Here is a 20,350-nt window from a genome sequence, read left to right as displayed (position 1 = left end):
TCGTCCTCCTGACGAGGCTCTGGTTGGTTTTATTTGAGTTGCGGCTGGTGCCTGGATCCCAGCCCCGTTTGTAAACCCTGAGCAAGCGGCTGCCAGGCTTGTGTAACGGAACGCCACATTCTCACAACTGGGCTTGTTTCACAACCACGTTGGATAGATACAGTATCTGTGAACCCATGTGGTTTCATGTAAACCAAACAAAGCCTCTGAAGCTGTTGCTCGTGTGTATTAATACGTCTTTCAGGCTTTTATACTTCCTGTTCTGTTTAAATCACGCGGAGCTGAGGTCTGTGCTGAGGTTTTTCGTCAGTGGAACTTCCATTGTTACTTGATTATTTTTGTGCCTGCTGTTGCTCCACCTGTAATCTGGGAGGAGGAGAACTCTCGCTGGGCTGTTGGCACGACAACGGCACCTGTGTGGGTGCAGAGGACAGGTGATGCGCACGGTTGTGATCCAGGTTAGGCTCGTTGCCCAGACGCACCACGAACAGCTTCTCTGACCCACTGACTGTAACACACACACACACACACACACACACACACACACACACACACACACACACACACACACACACACACACACACACACACTGTCTAATTAAAACCTAAAACATGCTGATGCACACTCAATTGGCTCGAACCTTGTCTTTCACAGTATGATTATGCTCAGAGATTAAGGAACCTCTCTTACAGTCAGAGCCGGTTGATGTAAATCCCTCCTTATCAAAGCATTTATTACCTTCAAATGAATCTTCATCCCCTTGTGTTGTCTTCCTGCAGTTAGACACTTCCAATAGCTGTGAGGAAATGATCAAGACAAGGGAAGCTGACACCTCCAGGACAGCAGTGGTTCCTTAAGGTGGTCTGACTGGGAAGCACGGGGCAGGACGACGGGCCGAGCGTCTGCCTGAGGCTGAGAAATACTGAACAGCTGAACTAAAGCTTAATGTCAGGACGGGGCACGCTCGCATGCGAGCGAGTCCACCTTAAAGAAAAAGAACAGCCACTAGTGATGTTTTCCAAATACAGTCACATTCTTGGCAGCACCTTGGCTCGTTCCTGCCAAAGGAGGGAGGGAAGAAGGATGAGAAAGACCAAAGTGAACGTGGGAGCTAGAAGATGTTTTCCTTTCCTCTCTCTCTGCTCGCTGTCTCGCACGTTAAAAGTAAACACGCTGGCGTTATCTATACGTGTACTTTAATCTTCAGGCTTGGCTCAGACGTGGACGTGAAAGTATACATTGCCTCATTTAGCCCCTGTTGACTTTATGTTCCCTCCTCACATTTACACAAACCAGTTACTCCCTCTGCGTTGAGCCAAGTCTGTCTATACAGTGATCCTTTAAAAGGTTTCGTACGTCTGTGCTAAAGCATCTTTGGGTACTCTCTCTGTGCATTTGTCATTACTTTGGTTTTCTCGTTGTTGTATTGATTATCTGACAGAATTATGCAGAGTAGAACCCGGGATGGCTCTCGAGGACCTAGAAGGTCTGTTCCCGTCCGGACTGTTTCCATAGCATGAGCGGTTCTGGCACGGTGTTAATCGCGGAGCGGAGCTGTCACACAGTTTCACTTTTCCCAGAGATTTTGTTTTGGAAGCAGGTCATTATTTTTGAAAGTGACGCACAGACGATCTGAGCGTTTGAGAGAGCCAGAGAATGAGGTGAAGACAGCCAAAGAAGTGTTGACGTACAGTACGGTGCGGAGAGAGACGAATCCATGAAACGGGGAAAAGGGGAGATAAAGGAGAGGGGGAAAGAAATTCACTGAAAGGAGCAGATAAGCGTGAGTAAAACACACACACACACACACACACGCTGGTAGTGCGTTACTACTGAGCTGAGGGCTGTCGATGATACTAGGTCACAGTTCAGTCCCACCACAATAAACGCACACATGCATGAATCTCATGCAAGCTTCAAACCACAAGTCAACACTTGTGAGAGACGTGTGAGTTGAATTGAGACATATTTTGGTGCTTGTGCAGGCTCAAGGTCGCGCTCGGTCACCGCGCCGCTCTCTGTTAGCACCTATTAATAATCTGCTGCCCTGTGAGAGAGCCAGACGAGATGCAGCGTGAAAAATGATCCCGGCCTCCGACGGCTCGTTAGCCTGGAACACTAACATCCACCGTCCACGATCAAACTCCTCGCACCGCATCAGCGACTTGGAGCCGCCTGCCCCGTGACCTGACCGCTAATTGCTCAGTCGTCCCCCTGGGAGCCGGAGCGCTGACCCCCGCTTTGCTTTGATGGTGAGACTTTTAGGAAAGGTTCTCCTCAAGGAGCTTAACTGCTGAAATGCATCCACTGCAGAGCTTCTTATGAAACGAGAGCGTTTTACAGTAAAAGTCTGTTTCAGCGTAATATGAAAATGACAAACCGTTGGAACCCAAAGCAGCGCTGTTGTGACCAACTCTGCCCTCGGGAGTGGGATAATTGGACAGAGAGCCTTGAATCACGTCACGCTGTCTAATCCGAAGTGTGAAAGTTCTTTTTTTTTTCAACCGTGACCTTTTAAATAGAGAGAAATGTGAAGGGAGATGTGCAGAGGGAGGAAGCAGATAATGCCAAAAGTCAGATGCTTGTCTCCAAGGTGTTTGTCTGGTTTCCTTTTTCCCCTGAAGTCGGACTGTGTAACGTTTGTTAGATAAAGTTAACCTTCAGTTACTGCGTCCGTCATCTGTGTCCAGCTCTAATCGACTACAGCAGATTCAGTCATGCATCCTAGGGCCTCGTTGGCTGAATGGGCATTTTTTGAAGCTACTGCTAAATGATTGTTCTCTATCAGGCACAATCCATCCACATCCTTGGAATTAATGATTTTGTTTGAGTCTAGAATTCATCTGAGCTTATTGCTGAAAAATTCGCCCTTTTCTTCTGTTCCTCTCGCTTCCTGCAGAATAGAGCGACATCGATCTCTTTGGCCTATTACGGAGTAGAAAGAGAGTAGGTCATGTTTAATTAAGTCTAAGTTTCTCCAGGCATCGACTCTATTCACTCGCTTCTCTGTTGATTATTCTTAAAAAGTCTCCGTTTCAGACTGAACAATTAAAGCTGGACCCTGGAGAAAATGACAATTTATGAAACATTGGGAAATGGAGCGTGTCAGCTGTGCAGAGGCAACTTAAAAGCTCTTTGTCATCAGCCCTTTCTGTCATATTTAGATTAACATAAAACAGATGTGCACACATCTACAGTGGCCTCAGCAAACTCTTAGGATCCTTGTGAGTGCGTTTTGGTCCAACTCTGTCCCTGGAGCTCGGCTGCTTTAGTGGCAGCGGGTCCAGTGCTCAGATGTGCGTCAGGCTTTGGATGGAGCGTCTTTAGGTTGGCTGCCATTGAGCCATTCATCATGTATTTAAAATTAATAAAACTACACGTTTCACACATGATTTACCTCTTGATACAATCACTGCATGTTCTGGATAATGGGCTGGATAATCTCATGTTATTGCTAATTGACATTGCCGTGACCCTACATGGCTGTAATGGATACCGTGCATGTAAAAGCCCAGACGTTCGTCTATATATTACACCGAGACTCGGAACCAGCGAAACGCCCTAAATCTGTCTTTTGACACTCCCTGTTCTGTTCCTGTTATTAGTCTTCAGCTCCGATAAGTCTGTTTATTTTGTCTTCATTCCAAGCGACTTTAATCAAGTCTTTTTTTTTTTTCTTTCATCAACATTACTCTTATACCCCCAGCCAGAAAACACAAGTATATCACTTTGTCCACTTTCATTTCTTATCTCATTTCTCACAGTTTTTCCATAGCGGGACATGTTTTGTCCTTTCTGTGGTCTCAGACTACTGAACTAGGCTGAGGACGGCAGCGAATACATCTGTACCATAAAAAGACAGAAGCCATTAAATCAGTCTATTCACGCAAGCATTCATTGTAAGCGACATGCATTTTATTTTATTTTTTTTCTTATTCAACTATTCATTTATTTATTTATTGGCATGGTCCAAAATCAAACCAAACAATCTTTACAGTAGATCATGGATGAGTCATTATTTGATTTTCAGTAGGATTATTAAAGGCTGAAGCCTATAAAGATTAAAGGAGGAGATGAACTCTAAAGTCATCATAATCCATTTTCTTCAAATAAAGTGGGACATTAGTTCTTTTACTTGCGGCTACTGAGACTTAATTCCTGTGTCCAATCAAACAATGGGCCCTTTTCCTCATCGGAGTGCAGTCAACAACTCGTTTTCTGTGCTCTGGACACACCGAGGCCAGTGTCACTTGCAGCCGATTCGATGGAGAGGAGGTTTGATGAAGCACACTCCATTAGAGGTGGAGGCCTCTGGGACTCGTGTCATTCCAGTCTGTCCTGCTGGGGTCTGAGGCAACTCCTCCCGACCTTCCCTCGTACTGAATGCAGTCTCTCTGTTGTCCACAGACGGCAGTTTGTGTTTATTAGATGCATATTTGATACAAACGTTTGGGGAATAACATTGATCAACAAATGAATCCTCCTGTGGCCTAATGGGTTTCCAAGAGTAAATGCTAATGAGGTTGAAGGTTCAGAGAGTTGGCGCCACGTCTTTAGGTGGTAATTGGCTCATTCTAACACGTCTTGTATTTTAATATGCAGCAAAACAAGTCACGCTGCATTTTTAGCTTTAATGTGGTTGTTTATGAATGAAACGAAACCAACCTCCACATTTCCATGTTTAGCCCAATAAGTCATCTTTTACTCTTTTATTGTAAATATTTACACTGAAGCTCATCAGATTAAACACCTTCAAAATACGAAAAAACAAATAATTAAGAATCTGTTTTGTTTTTGTGTTCTGTTTTTTTTTGTTTTGTTGGTTTTTAAAAATGCTCAGTAAAAAAACCCAAAAATGTTTTTTAGTAGCTCCTCACATTTCGATCGATACTGTAAGTGACCAGGGATTGAAATGCTTGGAGTTTTCGTGCTCAATAATGACATAATTGTTTAAGGAACTAATTCAGGATTAGCAGTTAAGAAGATTTACATTGTGGTATAATCTGCTTTTTGTGTTCTACATTTTTAGATGAGTCATATTTGAATCAGGCAAAAACTTAAAATGGGTCTGAATGAAAGAAACCTCCTGTTCCTGCAAAAGGGTTGTTTTGAACATTGTGTATAATCTCTCTATTAGGAGTAAAAGCAGTAATAGTATCAGTCACGTCTAAGGACGCGCTAATGCCCCATATCCCGCTGTTCCGGATTAGAAAGGCACCAGGGATTAGTGGAGAAAAGAATAAAGCCTTGGTTGGACAACGGAGGAGGGAAGCAGGGGCTAATGGATCAAGACCCTCGCACACACCCGCAGACGCACAAACTCTGTCATGCAGATTCTGCTGCTCAACCTAAAGCTACTTAACCTACGTAAGGGGTCGGCGAGAGGCGTTTTCTCAGAAATGCCCAGTGTCAACAATGTAATCAAGCCCGGCACTGATTCTGGCACCCAAACCCCGCGCTCGTGACAAAGGGATGTTTTGTTGCCTAAAACGTCGGGCTCGGTTGAGTTTGTGTTTGGTCGTTTTCCAGTGGAGCTTGTGTGGAAATGTGTGTCTTTCTTACTGTGCCATTCATCTGCATCCATGCATGTCATGTGTTGTAAGTAGTTACACAATGGCCAACGGGAGGAGTGGGCGGGAGAGGAGCTCGGCGAGGCAAAGGATGAATGCAAAGCCCAAATCTGGCTCCACCGCTGGGTTTGGGCCTCAGATCTGTGTCATTCATAGCTCAGCAACTTCCCTTTCAAAACACTCCCGCTATTTAGCTTCTAGATTCCATTACATTTCATTTTAGAGAGTTCTGAGCTAAAAAGCAGAGTGTAGAAAAACAAAATGCACAAGTTGTAAAGCTGCTGCTCCTAAATGTTGTTTTCTTTCTGGCCAATCAACAAAGGGAACAAAGACGTCAGACCACATATAATTCCTATGATTCCTCGGTTGTCCTGTGCAAAACTTGGCCGTTAAAGCTGATTCTGATGCTTAAAGTAACTGATCTTAAACTGTCTTAAAAAGCACCTGCTGTTGGTTCGTTTTTTACCGGTCCGCCTCCAGGACAGCGTGATATGACGGGACTCTTCTCTTTGTTCTCTTCCAGACTCGATGCCACTCCACTCTCCACAACCCTGAGATTGGCGACTCCGGCCCCCCCGCCGCCGCCACCCCCGCCCCCGGACCTGCCCGTTTACCTCAGCGAAGCCTCAAGCATCCTTAATATCTCACGCCTTCTCACAAAGCCACAACACGCCAACCTCAGAGAGGGACGGCTCCCTCGCCGGAGCCCCCCCCCTCCCCAGATCCCCCCAGGGACGGGATCCTGTCTTGTTCCACTGACTGACCCCTCCCAACCGGCGAATGACAAGCTTGCATCCGAGGGTGGGGCTTGCCTCAGTCTCTCACGATTGGCTGCTGGATGGAATTAAGGTGAATGGAACACATGCCCAAGGAGCAGGACCTTAACCCATCAGAGGGAGAAGAGAAGCGGTGAGTTGCGCTCCGTTGCTTTACTGTCGTTGCTCCGTGTAAAATGTTGACATTTAACCTTTGTCTGGCTGTCGTCGCACGCTGCCTCTTCTTCTTTACCTCTGCTCTGCTGCTGAATCGTCCCCGAGCTGTCTCCGAACGGCCCCGTGCTGCGGCGCTTGTCCGCGAGGCAAACAAACACGGAACAGTTTAAGCCCCATCTTATGAATGAAAACATAATATTAGTGGAATGGAGCCTCTGTCATTGTGCCACTGCGGGAGGAAGGGGCCCAGTGTTTGGAGACGGCCTCTGGGTAAAAGGAAGGTTATCGGTCACTGTGCTTCAGCTAAGGAGGACTTCAGCTCGGTTACTACATGACACACATCTATGTAAAACCTGGGAATGATTAAACATTTAACCTGCATTTCTTTTTTTTCCGTGGTTGGTATAAATATTTGTGGTTTTGGCCTTAAAGATCACACGCTGCAGACTTTCTGCCCAAAGCTTATTGTGTCTTTTAAACGCTGTTCATGACGCAGGGTATCGGCTCTCCTCCCTCCAGAATTCTATGCACAATTAAATTCAAATAGTCACAATAACGGTGAGAAAATGAGTTTATGTCTTCATTACCATGAGCAGGGAATGGATGACTTCCTCGAGTGCAGGATCCTATTTCGCTGCACTGTCTGCGTGAGCTGCGTTACAAGCCTGTGTTAAAGTCAATCCGGAGCCTGGATGGATTCCTGGGCTAACATGGACACCTGTCAGGGGATTAACAGCTCTGCCGCTCAGGGACGCCGCGCAGACAGTTGCTGCGGTCATGGATGTAGGACTCAATGCGCCGGGGTTTTTGTTTCATACGACATGTTGGGGTGTAGGTTTCCACGGTGCCTCGGTTCCAAGCACCGACCGCGGCACTTTGCACCTAAGGGATAATTAAAAGAACAAAGAACGGTGCCCGGAGGGTTGGGGCCGGGGCGGGTGCTGCTTGGCGTGGGTATGAGCGGAGTGTTTGGCATGACGCTGGATTTGGGTAAACCTCTGCCCCTCTTGCGTGCGTGCTGCCGCCGCGGCGCTTCCAGCTGATGCGGCTCTTTGAACCCATGCTGTGTTTGCCACCACGCAGTCAGAACAGGACACCCGAGCGCCGCAGGTTATGTTCTGATGTGCTCAGCTACTTTCAGCTCATCCACTTGTTGAAGTTTAGTGGTTTCTGAGCTGCTCAACCAGGACGGTTGCTGCTGCTTTTGTCGTGCAGGCTTTTATTTTGGCGGTGCAGCGATTCGGTTTGCATCACTTTCCAGCGAACAGCTCCAGCTGACGCACGGCTGGCTGCATACTGTTGCAGGGGCACATTCTTGCGTGTTGTTTATGTGCTGCAAAAGTCCCTGTTTTATCCTCTGCAGTCATCTGAGAGCTGATCATCATTTACCTCCTGATCCGGTCCTGTTGGCGCTGGAGTATAAAAATAAACTGTCACAATAAGAGCGTGTTTATTATTCAGCGCTAATTGTTGCTATGGTGGAGCGGTTGTAGCATTTGCACATAGATGCTAATTGTTGTTTGGCTTCTTGGGTAAACGTGTTGAACAGAGCCTCATCTAAACCTCATCTAAATTTCATAAGCGCCACAGATTTGTAAATAGCGCGAGGAGGGAGGCGGCGGCACCGCGGGGGGTCGCGGAACCAATTCACAGGACATGCATTCACACATGGAGGGAGAAATGAGGGATCGGCTGATGACAGCGTGTGCATCCAGAGCCACAGTCTGAATTCACCTCTAGTTGTTTGTTTTCTCTCTATTAAGCAAGGCACCATTGTTTGAGCTTCCTAAAATGCTCTCTCATCTACGACTGGGGTACAACTCAAACACAAACCAGAGCGGCGTTTCCTTCCGCTGGGCCTGAGGATGTCCTGTCGTGACCTTGCTGTGGGTTTTACAAGGCCGACTATGTCCTCGTTCGCTGGTCACCTGCATATCAGAGCAAGGCTTTAAACTCAATCTGAGCTTTAACGATGGTTTAACTGGTGGTTGTACAGTATGTGCTGCATGCAATTAAGAGTCAGGGCTGCGGATCCTATTTGTGGTGGTGTTTTTTACGTTCCCTGGAGGTAACTTGGACTCAGTCAGTCAGTGAGTCACTTGCTGAGTCACTCAGTGAACACCTCCACCTCCGCCACTCACAGTAATTGACTGAAATGCTGTTGATTTCCTGTAGATTACCGTTCCTGGACTTGTGTCGCTGCAGGAATCTGAGCTGCGTTTTCAGCCGCTGTGACATTTTCAAACCAGCATTTACACAAAACTCTTGGATTTTACTGTTCAAACAATGAACAATCAACCGAAGCCCGAATCACATGGTTAATGCTGCAGGGAGTCAGAAATCTGAGCCATTCTATAAAGACAACACTGATGATGATGAATGGCTATTTGCTCAGATGACTCGAAGCTACAAGTAGTAGACTACAGGCTGTTGGTGCAACCTGAGCTTCACTTCAGTTGGGATTTGACTGTTCACTGATTAACACGTGCAAATGCAACGAGAAAGAATCACATTATGCAAATTCGCTGCCTTAGATGCAGACGCACGTGCTGCAGTCTGTCAGCGTCTTTGGTAATTTACACCTCATTATTTTTGCCTTGGACACAAATCTGGGGCCTGTGGCTTTAAAGACAACGTAGCTCATAATTAATCCTGACATGTTTACAACAATAGATCTTGTTCATAACAATAAACAATATGCATGCTTAGCACGACTTAATAAAGGCGTCACATCTTCAGTTTAAACATCTGCCTCATGTCATCTTGTTGTTTCTGCAGTGAGATATAAATAATTGAATGTTGCTCAGGTTTAGATGAATCTTTGTGTGTCCTGTAATTTAGACCCCGAGGGAACAAAATGTCCATTAGTGGACGTATGGGCCGGGCAGAGCCAGCCTCTATGCATGATGAACAATAGGCCACTGTGGCTCCAGGCGTAGGACAGGGAGCCGCATTCACGCTGCCTTATGATAGAACTCCAGACTGTGTATTGTTCTGTATGTTTGAGGGGCATTAGCTTCAAACAGGTGCTCGAGCATTTGACCTGTCAAAGTGTCATGTTTTCTATATCTCTCCCATGGAGCGGGTTTGGGCCTAAAAATATCCTGTGAGATTTATCTTTGTAGCCTCATATAGAAGACGTAGCTGGAATCTGACTCGCGCTCCCATTGTTGTGCGTTTCCACGATTCTCAGCTACAGCTTGTCAGAAACGCAAGAGCAGTCGACGGAAAAACAAGCTGCGCCTCACATCAAGCAGCTGCATCGTTGTGAAGTGAAATGCTGAATCTGTTCTACACACACTGCTTCGTGCTGCTGTAAAGACTCACTAGAGAACGAAATGTTTTCATTCTCAGCTGATTAAGCCCCTGAGAAAAGCACTATTTCCTCCTGTCTGAGTATTATTTACAAAGAAATGTTGTTTCGTTAATTCTACTTGTCTTTAGGTTGTTTTTTTTTAATTCAGTGTCTTTCCAGAAATAACATTGCAGTTGCTTACGTAAAGCGTGTTAAAGGCTGATTGTGTGATTCTGCCAAAACACGTTTTCTACATAAGTGAATACGACTGGTTAAAGACGCCTCGTGACCAGACAAAGACAGCATCTCCTTCAGCAATTACACTGTCACTCGGGGAGCACTTTGCCTTAACACGACGCGTTTTAGCATTTAATTTGATGCGTCCTGAGCCGTTTCCTCTTTCTTTCTGTTCTGACTCTGATTAAACGCCTCTCACACGTCTACGCTAAACGCTTACTTCCACCAGCAGCAAGTTAAATTAGTTTTCTTGGAGCTTTGGTGTGAGAATTTCTTCTTTTTCCTGAATGAAACTTTCCCACAACGGCAGAAACGGAAACGCGGCCTGATATGTCACTGATTGTGTTATCGATCAACGCGCTTGGTGGATGTGCAGCTAAACAGGTGGCACTAATCACCGCGCGTGATTTACGACGAGCCTGTGCAGTCGAGAGTTGGACAAATTTGATGCGTAACACTTGTACAAACACGTCTTGTGCAGAAAAGCGCTCAGAAATGCTCTCGCGTGAGGCCCAGCGGTTGCTCGAACCGGACACCGCGGGACTCGCGTTAACTGTTCAAATGTAGCTAGCTGGAAGGTTGAGTTACCTGTGAGACGCAGGCGCAGGCGCAGTCAGCCTGCGTCTGCGTCTGCGCAGCGCCCGCAGTTGTGTCCCAACCTGCAAAAACCCACATTCCATCAGGAGCTGGCTGATCTGTGGAGCAGGAATGCTGGCGCTGGCGTCGGAGCCGGTCGGAAGCAGCTCCCGTCCGTCCGTGGCGAGCGCTAGGTCGCGGATGCTGCGCGTCGGCCTCTCTCAAGCGGCGTCCGCTCTGTTTGTGTGGCTCTGTGCTGCTCTTGGAGCCACTTGACACCGGTTCTCGCCGTCTGCTGCCAGTCAGAGCTCTCAGAGCGGTGAGTCGTGCTTCTGCCAACACCGCTAAGCTCTTTACAAGCTGCGAGGCTGCTAATATTTTCATTACTGCTATTTTGGGATCAATCAGTTCTTAATAGAGGCTCAAAGCCGGAGCCAGTTTGGAGACGGTCTGTGTTATCACTTCATTATCCTTTAAACCTGGACACAGACGAGCTGAGGAGGAAAACAGAGGGAATGCGGAGAAAGTTCTTCATGTTCTTTGCTTGTTTTTCCATCTATGACAACATGCGAGCATATGGGAAGACTGAACTGTCACCTGGCTGACAGTTTGATGGCTGTTGCCTGCAGCAGATGCATGGAGTGATGTGGAAGCCACTTGGCAGAGGGACAGACGTTTACCTTTGAGTGGCAGTTAGTGAAAACCCCAGCTCGTCTTCCTGGTGCCGTGACAGCTGTAATTCTTTTTTTTTTTTATTCCTCCTCAGGCTGCTGACACTTAATTTTGTCCACAAAGTCAACAAGGAGCTCGTTCAAAGGCTTTTTCAGATCCTCTTACGCTGTTTTGAAACCTTGGGTGTTGCACAGGTGAGCAACCTGATGCCAGCTTTGGGGTTTGTCTCCTCTGGTATCAAAGTGAAGCGTTCCTAATGAGACGTGACAGCACATCGATCACAGATGAAATAAAGCAGCGTTCCACTGATTACGCTATCATTCATTTCATTCCTTGTTGAGACGTGCTGTGTGTTTAGCAGGAACACGACGAGACTTTTCCATTTAAAGTCATTTGTACATTAGAATTATTTGATCTTGTTCTTTAGTTTGCGACTGTAGCAGAGTCCCATCAGTGACGCTCATTCTCACCTGCAGCTCCGTCACCGCTTCCAGTAAACTGGCATCGTGACACAGGCGTCTATAGGGTGGAACCCTGACTCTATATATAGATGTGTTACTTATTTTTTTGATCATTCCTCTGAACCAGTCTTTCCTGACCGTCCGTAGTGTGTGCTAGGTGTGTTTGATATTTCCAGTCACACGCTGTACCTGTAGGAAACGCCTCTTCGTGTGACAGCCGTGACTTCACCGTCTTACTGGAAGTCTGCTCTCCTCACCTGCTGCTGCTGTTTAATGGCCTGGGAGCCTGGGAGTGGCCTGGTCGCGCCCCTCCCTCGCTGCGATGCTTCCCAGTGTCTCTCGCTCACCTGGGACCTGACGTGTGTTTAGAATCATATAATGTGGTTTTGCTGAGTGGAGCTGTTACGCCTCTAGAGGTCTCTGTCTGCTGGAGTTCAGCTATGCTGCAGTATGGAGGTATGTGAAAAATGGCAACCTATAACCCACGCCAGCCATCAGTAGCACATCTCCCCCCGTACGAGGAAGACGTCGCGCAATCCAAAAAACATTCCAAGATCCACCTCAGATGTTTCCTGCTCATAATAAAGTAATACAGCTCGTCAACGTGAGCAGAGGACCTGGTTTTATTTATGGTGCTAATGGAGCCTTTCTCCCATCGTGGGGGGGTTCAGGCTATCAGGAGTGTCTGCGAGCAGAGAGCCGGGCTCTGGGGAGTCTAAACACATCCATCACTGACAAGCAACACTCTCTGACTCTCTCGCGTGCTCTCTCTTCAGAAATGTTCCTTCCTCTTAGTTCACCCCTCCTCCTCCTCCTCTGCGCTTTCATAATTCCCTTCAGAGCAGCCAGTTCCCATCTGTGCTTTACATGCCTTTCACATGTGTCTGTGTGCTTGCAGGTGTGTTTCTGCTGCTCGTGGAGAATGCATGTTGCTTCGCATGTGCAAGTCGGAGCTGTTTTCCGTTTATTACTGCGAGTTTCCCACGTGAACCCTCGTTATTAGAGGCATTCAGGGAGTTTATTATATTCTCAGAGTCGATTTAGTTTGTGAAATTGTGCAACGGTTTCTTTCGTCTCATTTCAAACAGTGTTTACGACAAACAATCCTGTGTGTAATGTGTAGAGAGCCGTGTCACTTCTCTATTAGAAATGTAAGTGGCAGCAAATCACGCTGCTGTTTAAAGACTAAACAAGCACCAGATGTTTGGCTGGGGAAACGGCAGCGGGACGAAGGTTTAAAAAGTTCACCGCTCGCTTCCATGGGCTGTTACGGGCGCACGCAGACCTCATCGTTACCTGGTTGGCTCGGCCGAATGAGGCAGAAATAGGTCACCAGCGCTTGAGTCAGAGGTTTCCTCCAAATGTGTCCAAACTGTAGAGGCTCTGAAACTCTGCTGATTCTTGAAAGATCCTGAAAAACGCAGCACACGTGCACTTATGTCTGTTCATGCTAATCATTTTCTCTGTTCCTTTGTAGGTGGCTCAATGGCCCAAAAAGGAAGCGGAAGAACAGCCAATGTTCGGTGAAGAGTATGACTGGTGAGTAACTGATGGAGTCCTTTGTCTGTGTCCAGAGATGTGCTTTTAACGTGGCTCGTGTTCATGAAGCGCTTTGATTCGCCACCTCCAGTGCGAGAAAGCGAAACATCTCGGCGTCTGTCGTCAGTAAACAAAAGCCTCCCGCTCCGTCTGCTCCGCCTTGTCGGATGCAGAGAATCGCGTGAGTGACGGCCTCGAATGTCTCTGGTTGAACGGCAGGAGAAGAGCCTTCTATTGATATTGACAGAGTCAGACTGAGAGGAGCAGACGGAAAATCCCCCCGCTGGATGTTTGATTTGGCATTTCCAGGACCTCTCCGCCGAGGCCTGTCCTTTGCCTGCCTCTTCCTCTGCTTGTTGCCTGTCTGTGCATCAGTGTCCACCTGAACACTCACCGCGTCTGTCTGAGATTGAATGGAGTGCTCTGCTGCGATGACAGTGGGAGAGTAGATCCTCATCCAGACGGTGGCTGAGTCAGCAGCCTCTCAGGACAGAGAGGGACCAGTGTGTTCATCTGTTAAGAAGACGAATCAGCCCATCTGAAGCTGAAGGATGTTTGATAAGAAGCCGTTCTCAAGTTCTTCTACTTGTTTGCTGCCCTCAAGTGGTAAAAATGAACACACCTTTAATATTAGTGCATCCTCAAGTACACTTTGGTGGTTTCTTTTGCTTTTTGCTTTCATTGTTCTAAGCTTTGCCTCTTTTATCTATTCTGACAACAAAATATCAATCGTAGTTCCAGCCTGAGAGGAGACATCTTTAGCATCTCTAGCATCTTTAGCAAAGTTAACCAGCAGATGTTTCGCTGGGAAACGTGAATAATATTATTCATCCTGAATAGAACGCGCTGCTTCCCTCCCTGGGTTCTGCTGGTGGAGGTACTGCGGTGCCCGTCATGGGAGGGGCAGCCGCTCAGTGCCAGAGAGCTGCAGCACTATTGATTTTGGGCTTGGCTTCCTTGGCTCGGGATGCAGCCGGTCCTGCTCACCGGCACTGACATTTCTCCTATAGGATGATTCTCTGAGGCCTTTGCTTTGGCTTGTTTCTCCTCCAGCTTCTTCCTCCCGCTCCCGTCTCCCTCTGAGGCCTCGGCATTTTCTTGCTTCTCCTCCTAAGGACTGCCTGCCATCTTCTCTCAGTCCTTTTTATAAGCAGATGCTCTTTCGGTTGGCGTTTTTCGAGTTGTTTGTTGGAAAACAGACAAGTCAGGAGATTTCAGTCATCTATAAAAATCAATTGCGGTAAAAGGTCGCTGGTTCCCCGGCTCCTCTTCTAGTCCCCCCTACAAATTAGAGGCCAACTGACCCTGAGACAAGCTGCACACACTTCAGCGTTGGTATTTGTCTGTGTTTTGACATCTGACGTTTGCGTCTTTACCGTCGGCCATATAATATAGCTGGTTTCCTGTGGCTCTGGCTAACTGGTCTTCCAGACATTATGGAAAAAGAAGAAACTGTGCCGTCCCCAGGTTCAAGCAGAGAACAGAGACCGAGTGAATGTGTTTCATTCCATCTCCTAAAAGACAAAATAGGTTTTGAGGAACGTCTGAGACAGAACGTCTTGGTTTGCATTTGCTCTGTAGTTGAGTCTCATCGGTTTGTTTGGAACGTCACCATTTGTTGTTGAAGCTGAAGAAGCAACGAACCTCGAATTGTGCCGTGAAGAGATTAATGCTGAACGTATTTTCCTCCTCATCAAACACTTGCAAAGCCGACTTTTAAGGATATTTGCGCTCATTGCTATGTTTGCTAGCAGCCGTCGTCTTTGCTGCTGCGTCCTTGTGTTTCCTTCTATAGCAACAGCCTGCAGCATTAGGACTCTGTGCATTAGCTCCATGTTTATCCTTGTGCACTTCTCTCACAAGGTGAAAGGTGTATCATTGAGTGTTCGACCTCTCCAAACATTATAGTGTAATATATTACAGACAAAACAGGGACACTAGAACGTCACACAGTGGCTTCTCCTTGAACGTGCAGGTTGTCAGACACGGGCCGGACCGACCCGGGAATGACTCCTTCCTGTGCTCGTGTTCCGCTCTCTTAGGGTACATCCCCAGCTACCTCGAAAAGGATGAGCCATGTGTGGTGTGTGGTGACAAGGCCACGGGTTACCACTACCGCTGCATTACCTGCGAGGGCTGCAAGGTACACACACACACACACACACACACACACACACACACACACACCCTGATAATGAATTTAATTACATGTACACACGCTGTCACACGTCGGACACCGTCCCCTCCCTCAAAGTCAGCGCTCGTGTATCAAACAGCAGACACGCATGCTGACATATTTACATAGAACCTGTCAGTTCTTGGCCTCGCATCGTTTGTCTTCCTCACATTTAGTCGATCAGTCCGCTGCTGTTCCCTCTAATGTGTTTGAGATCTAAGGCCGTCCTGATGGGATCGTGTTCAAACTCTGTGGGCATTGATGCATTCCACGCATAGTTAATTAGACAGTTCCCAGGAAATTAGCATTTTTATTTTTAGGCCGACACGCAGACATATCTAATGTTAGTAAAGGGTTCCTGCCTGCATCCATCCACTGAGCCTCTCTGTTTAATTGGCCCACAGGGTTTCTTCCGTAGGACAATTCAAAAGAACCTCCACCCCAGCTACTCCTGTAAGTACGATGGCTGCTGCATCATCGACAAGATCACCCGCAACCAGTGCCAGCTCTGCCGCTTCAAGAAGTGTATTGCAGTGGGCATGGCCATGGACCGTGAGTGTTTAACCCAAAGAGGAGACTATGGGACGGACGTCCCGCATCAATGCATGGCTGCAACCTACAGCTTGTTTCTGACCCGCCAGTGGTGCTGGACGACTCGAAGCGCGTGGCCAAGCGGCGCCTGATCGAGGAGAACCGGGAGCGACGCAAGAAGGAAGAGATGGTGAAAACGCTCCAGAACCGTCCGGAGCCCACGGGGACCGAGTGGGAGCTGATCCGCCTGGTGACGGAGGCCCATCGACACACCAACGCTCAGGGCGCGCAGTGGAAGCAGAAGCGCCGGTTCCTGGTACGACACAGCAGCTCAGAGCACTACACTGCTCATAGCAACACAACACTGCAGTTAAACCACATGCTTGCAGCCAAACCACTGTACTTGAAGGTGAATCTGCAAGTGAGCACGACTGACATGTCTGTTATAATCATTTACAAGCAACACACGTTGCCTGTAAATGATAGTGGAGAGATAGAAACTATGACCTGACTCTGATCGCTGGGCTCATTTTACTCTTTCTGACTCGCTGCCCGTTCGTTTCTTGTCATATTTGACTCGTATTTAGCAGCTATTAATTTGGTGAGTGCGATATTTAATCTCCAGCGGAGACAATGGCCAAAACTGTGGTAATAAGATCAGCCTGATTTTTTTTTTTTTTTTTTTTTTTTTTTGCGGTGCATTTTTTACCATCGGCAGCTTCCAAAAGCAATAAACACGAGAGACAGGTCGGTTGATAAAATGCAGAGCGTTCACGTTACCTGAGGTCTCTCCCAGCAACACTGTTGAGCCGCTGAAGCTTTCAGAGGCAGGATGGGAGAGAAACTGCCGCAGGGCTAATTTCACAGTGTAAACAAATGTCTTCAATCTTGAGTTTCAGAAGGACACACACATTATGTTCTCATGCGAACACAAGCTTTTTTCATCTGGGTCCTGACGTGACTGGATGTCAGTTCAGCCCTTTATGACTCCATCGCTCAGCATTCCCAGTGCTCTTGTCTCTTCCTGCCCGTGTCTTTATTTCCTCAGCTCAGCTAGAACTTTAGGGGCTTTATTCATCCTAATCCTTGTGGGTTCTTAACCAAACCTGGTGCTTTTGGTTTCGTTCTCATCGCTGTCATCATTTCTATACTTCATCTTCTAGAGTCTACTGTCTCTGTTTTCTGCTTGTTGCAGACTTTGCCAGGGTCCTTTTTGTCATGATTTGTCCCCTCTGAGGCCATTAGGGATGTCCCAGCTGCACTGGACCAGAGTCAGTTGTGATAAGTGATGTTAGAGAGATGAGGCGAGTTCCTCTGGACGGAACGTTAGTGTTAAATCTCAGACTGAGATGCTAGAAGACACAGGACTGGATAATAAGCCAGGCTGTTGTCAGAGAGCTCCACTTCACACAAGCTCCGCTCGCTGCCTGGGTAAAGCCGACTGGAGCCACTGGAGCCTGAATATGTGAATTTGCATGCTAAGCCAACCAGGATGAGGTAACTGGGCCCTGTGGGGGCCGCTGCTATAAACAGCAGCGGCGACGCAGCTTCCCGTTCACTGTACTTGAGCTAATGACGCCTGCCACTCAGTCATTTTGTCGAATTATCCTCTGAGTGAGTCAAACGAGAGTGACTGCAGCTTCCCCTCGTTCGTCAGACGGACCCGACCGTGACATACATGTGAGTAAATTGGTGTTCCTGGAAACTCGTTGGCTGACGCCACACGTGTTGCACGTTTTGAGCGCGGTCGGTCCAGGAAGGCGTCATAAACAAAACCAATAAACTAATCCTGTCAGCGTCAGTTCTGCGGATCACACTGACTCTGAGCTGATGGTCCACTGATACTAATGAGTGTGAGCTTTCACGTTTTCTGCAGCTGCTGCACACACCAGGTTGAACCCTGCTCAGCTTTGGCTGAACCCAGCTAACCTGATGTGCTGGTGTGAAGCTCACACACTGTGACCTCTCCAGTCAAACTGCAGACTCAGTTCACACAGCTGTGACTCACATCTGCGAATCTGTTTAATCGAATTACTTGTGACTGATTTCCTTTTAATTGATTGATTGATTGCCTAGCTTTGAAATAGAAGCGCCAAGCATTAGACTCTGTACATAGAATCCCAGTATGTACATTGATGCATGTGTTTGTGTCTGAAGGAAAATCTGAAACATTCAACTAAATCTTTCATGGAAGCCAAGATAAATAGTCACTGGATCATAGTCCTGGAATCAAATGCTATAAATAAACATGCGACGTATTGTAAGTAATCGTAAGTCTCTACTATCTTGCCAGTAAAGGTCAGTCCACACTTTATTCAGATTCCAGACCCAGTGAAGACTAAAGCCTGTTGGCAGCCTTTCAAATCACACACATCTCTTTTCAATAGGTCATGAACTTATGAACTGACGCTGAAGGTGTTAGAACGACGTCCTAACAACTAGTTTGCCCTGTAGTCCATCGCAAACAAACTAGCTACTAGTTTGTTACAAACTAGCTACTAGTTTGTTAGCAGATACTGGATGCGATGAACTACAGGTGGAGAAGCACCTTAGCACCGTCTTACAGTCGCCACCAACTGAATGCATTGCACTGTGAGCTTCAGTCAATCAGCACGTCTCGATCACGTAGAGTCAAACGCATGTTGTACCGCAGAACTGGGAGCATCCATTAAAACGCGGACGGATCTGGTTTCTCCGCTCCAGCCGCACTGGAGCGACTCCCCAGAGCTGATCCGTCTGATAAAAGGTCAAGAGTTGAAGCTCGCCACGTAACTGATGAGCCCGCCGCCCAGTGTTTTCTCCTCTCCACTCGCTGATTGCCAATTCCCAGGCGTCTGCGTTTCCTGTCAAAGACTGGGCCCCAGAAAAGGGCTTTATTAGAGCTTAGCACACACAGAGGCACCAGAGCCCCTCATGTCGGCCTCAGCTCCCCCCTCGCAGCCCCTCGCTTAATAAACAAGCATTTGCAAACAGTTGCAGGTCCAGTGGAGGCCCACATGAAGCCCCACAGGCGTGAGACGCGGGGCAGCGGCCCATAATCAGCCGCGCGTTTGTAGTGAGGACTGCGGCGCTTGGTGAAACCATCCGCGAGCGCTCGTCTGCACGGGCGCGTTTTGGTCACAGATTCCTGCCGCCGCCGCAAAGCGCGGCTCGGGTCCATTAAACCAGATGTTTCCAGAGTGAGCGTCGCCGCTAATCGGCCTAATCCCTGAACCTCGGCGATCGCTTTGCTCCCGTGAAACGGAGCCTCGGCGCTGACACGGCGCTGAACCGGACCCGTGCGCGTCCTGCGGTCGGGTTTTACCGCCTCCGCTCGGAGCTCCCTCCGGAGAACTGCTCCACGCTGAAATGATATACGCCGCTGACCTCCGCGGGGGGAAACCCATGCTGCGCTTTGGCGCTTGCATGACAAGTTTCGGTCCATCAAAGTTATTATTACAACTATTTATATTTTCCATAATTGCTGAACTCCCAGCTACGCAGCAGACGACGGCTGAGATTTCACTGATTTACGCAACTGTTTTTCTTCTGGATTATGATGGATGGCTCCTCGTGAAGTGATTATTCCTATAGTTTTATCTCATCCTATTTGTGTTGGAAGCCCAGCCACAATGTACGACCGCAGCCTTGACACACGATTCATTTAGTGAAGCGTGAAACAATATTTTTCATGGTCACAGCCTCAATTCTCTCAACTCTGTAAACATATGTATTACTGATGCGTCTTCCTCTGAGCGGAGCACGTTATCCGTCTGGCAGCGTGTCCCATTTCTTTCACGTGGCCCAATCTGCTGCGCTTATCTGATAAATTGCATTTAATTTGTCTCCCAAGGCAACTGAGCACAAAGTGAATATAAAAGCATTCTAAATTTAAAAGGATTCTTCTAGCGTTTGAATGTAGTTTGTGTCTAGAACAAGCCTCCAATGAAGCTGATGTTGTATAAGTGGCCGTTTCTCCTGACGATATAACGATGTGCTTTTTAATGTTTCATTGGAGCTGGACAGTGACAGTGAAAAGATTTGTTGACGGTGAATTGAACACGTCCGCAGCCACGTTTCCTCCTCCGCTCTAATCGGCCTCCCTCCTTTGTGTTCACGTGTAGCCGGAGAAAATCGGCCAGTCCCCGGTCGCCCCCACGTCGGACGGAGACAAGGTGGACCTGGAGGCCTTCAGCGAGTTCACCAAGATCATCACTCCTGCCATCACCCGTGTCGTTGACTTTGCCAAAAAACTGCCCATGTTCTCTGAGGTGAGCGGGGGTGGGGGTGGGGGGGGGGGGGGGGGTCAACCTGAGCATCCGTTACTGCTGACAATCAGCTAAGTGCTGCTGCTCCTCAATTAGCAGCATGTAATCACGTA

At 47.7% G+C, this 20,350-nt stretch overlaps 1 protein-coding gene across 4 annotated transcripts in view; it reads left to right on the top strand.

The window, feature by feature from the left end:
- Positions 1-590: 590 nt before the first annotated feature.
- Positions 591-20,350, top strand: part of thrab (thyroid hormone receptor alpha b) — a 29,853-nt gene continuing 10,093 nt past the window's right edge. Inside the window, exons 1-7 of one of the 4 annotated variants that reach the window (XM_055504332.1) lie at positions 591-1,784; positions 6,095-6,480; positions 13,222-13,283; positions 15,326-15,426; positions 15,864-16,011; positions 16,101-16,306; positions 20,094-20,240. In XM_055504332.1, the coding sequence (XP_055360307.1) occupies positions 6,425-6,480; positions 13,222-13,283; positions 15,326-15,426; positions 15,864-16,011; positions 16,101-16,306; positions 20,094-20,240 (720 nt within the window). In that variant the 5' untranslated portion in view covers positions 591-1,784; positions 6,095-6,424. Of the gene's footprint in view, positions 1,785-1,864; positions 2,254-6,094; positions 6,481-10,689; positions 10,931-13,221; positions 13,284-13,310; positions 13,890-15,325; positions 15,427-15,863; positions 16,012-16,100; positions 16,307-20,093; positions 20,241-20,350 lie in introns of those variants that run through there. The other 3 variants (XM_055504331.1, XM_055504334.1, XM_055504333.1) reach the window with 3 other exon arrangements.

The sequence above is a fragment of the Betta splendens genome, chromosome 19 (genome assembly GCF_900634795.4).
Source record: "Betta splendens chromosome 19, fBetSpl5.4, whole genome shotgun sequence".
Taxonomy (NCBI): domain Eukaryota; kingdom Metazoa; phylum Chordata; class Actinopteri; order Anabantiformes; family Osphronemidae; genus Betta; species Betta splendens.
The sequence above is the reverse complement of the archived record's forward strand: the minus strand, read 5'-3'. Positions and strand labels throughout refer to the sequence as shown.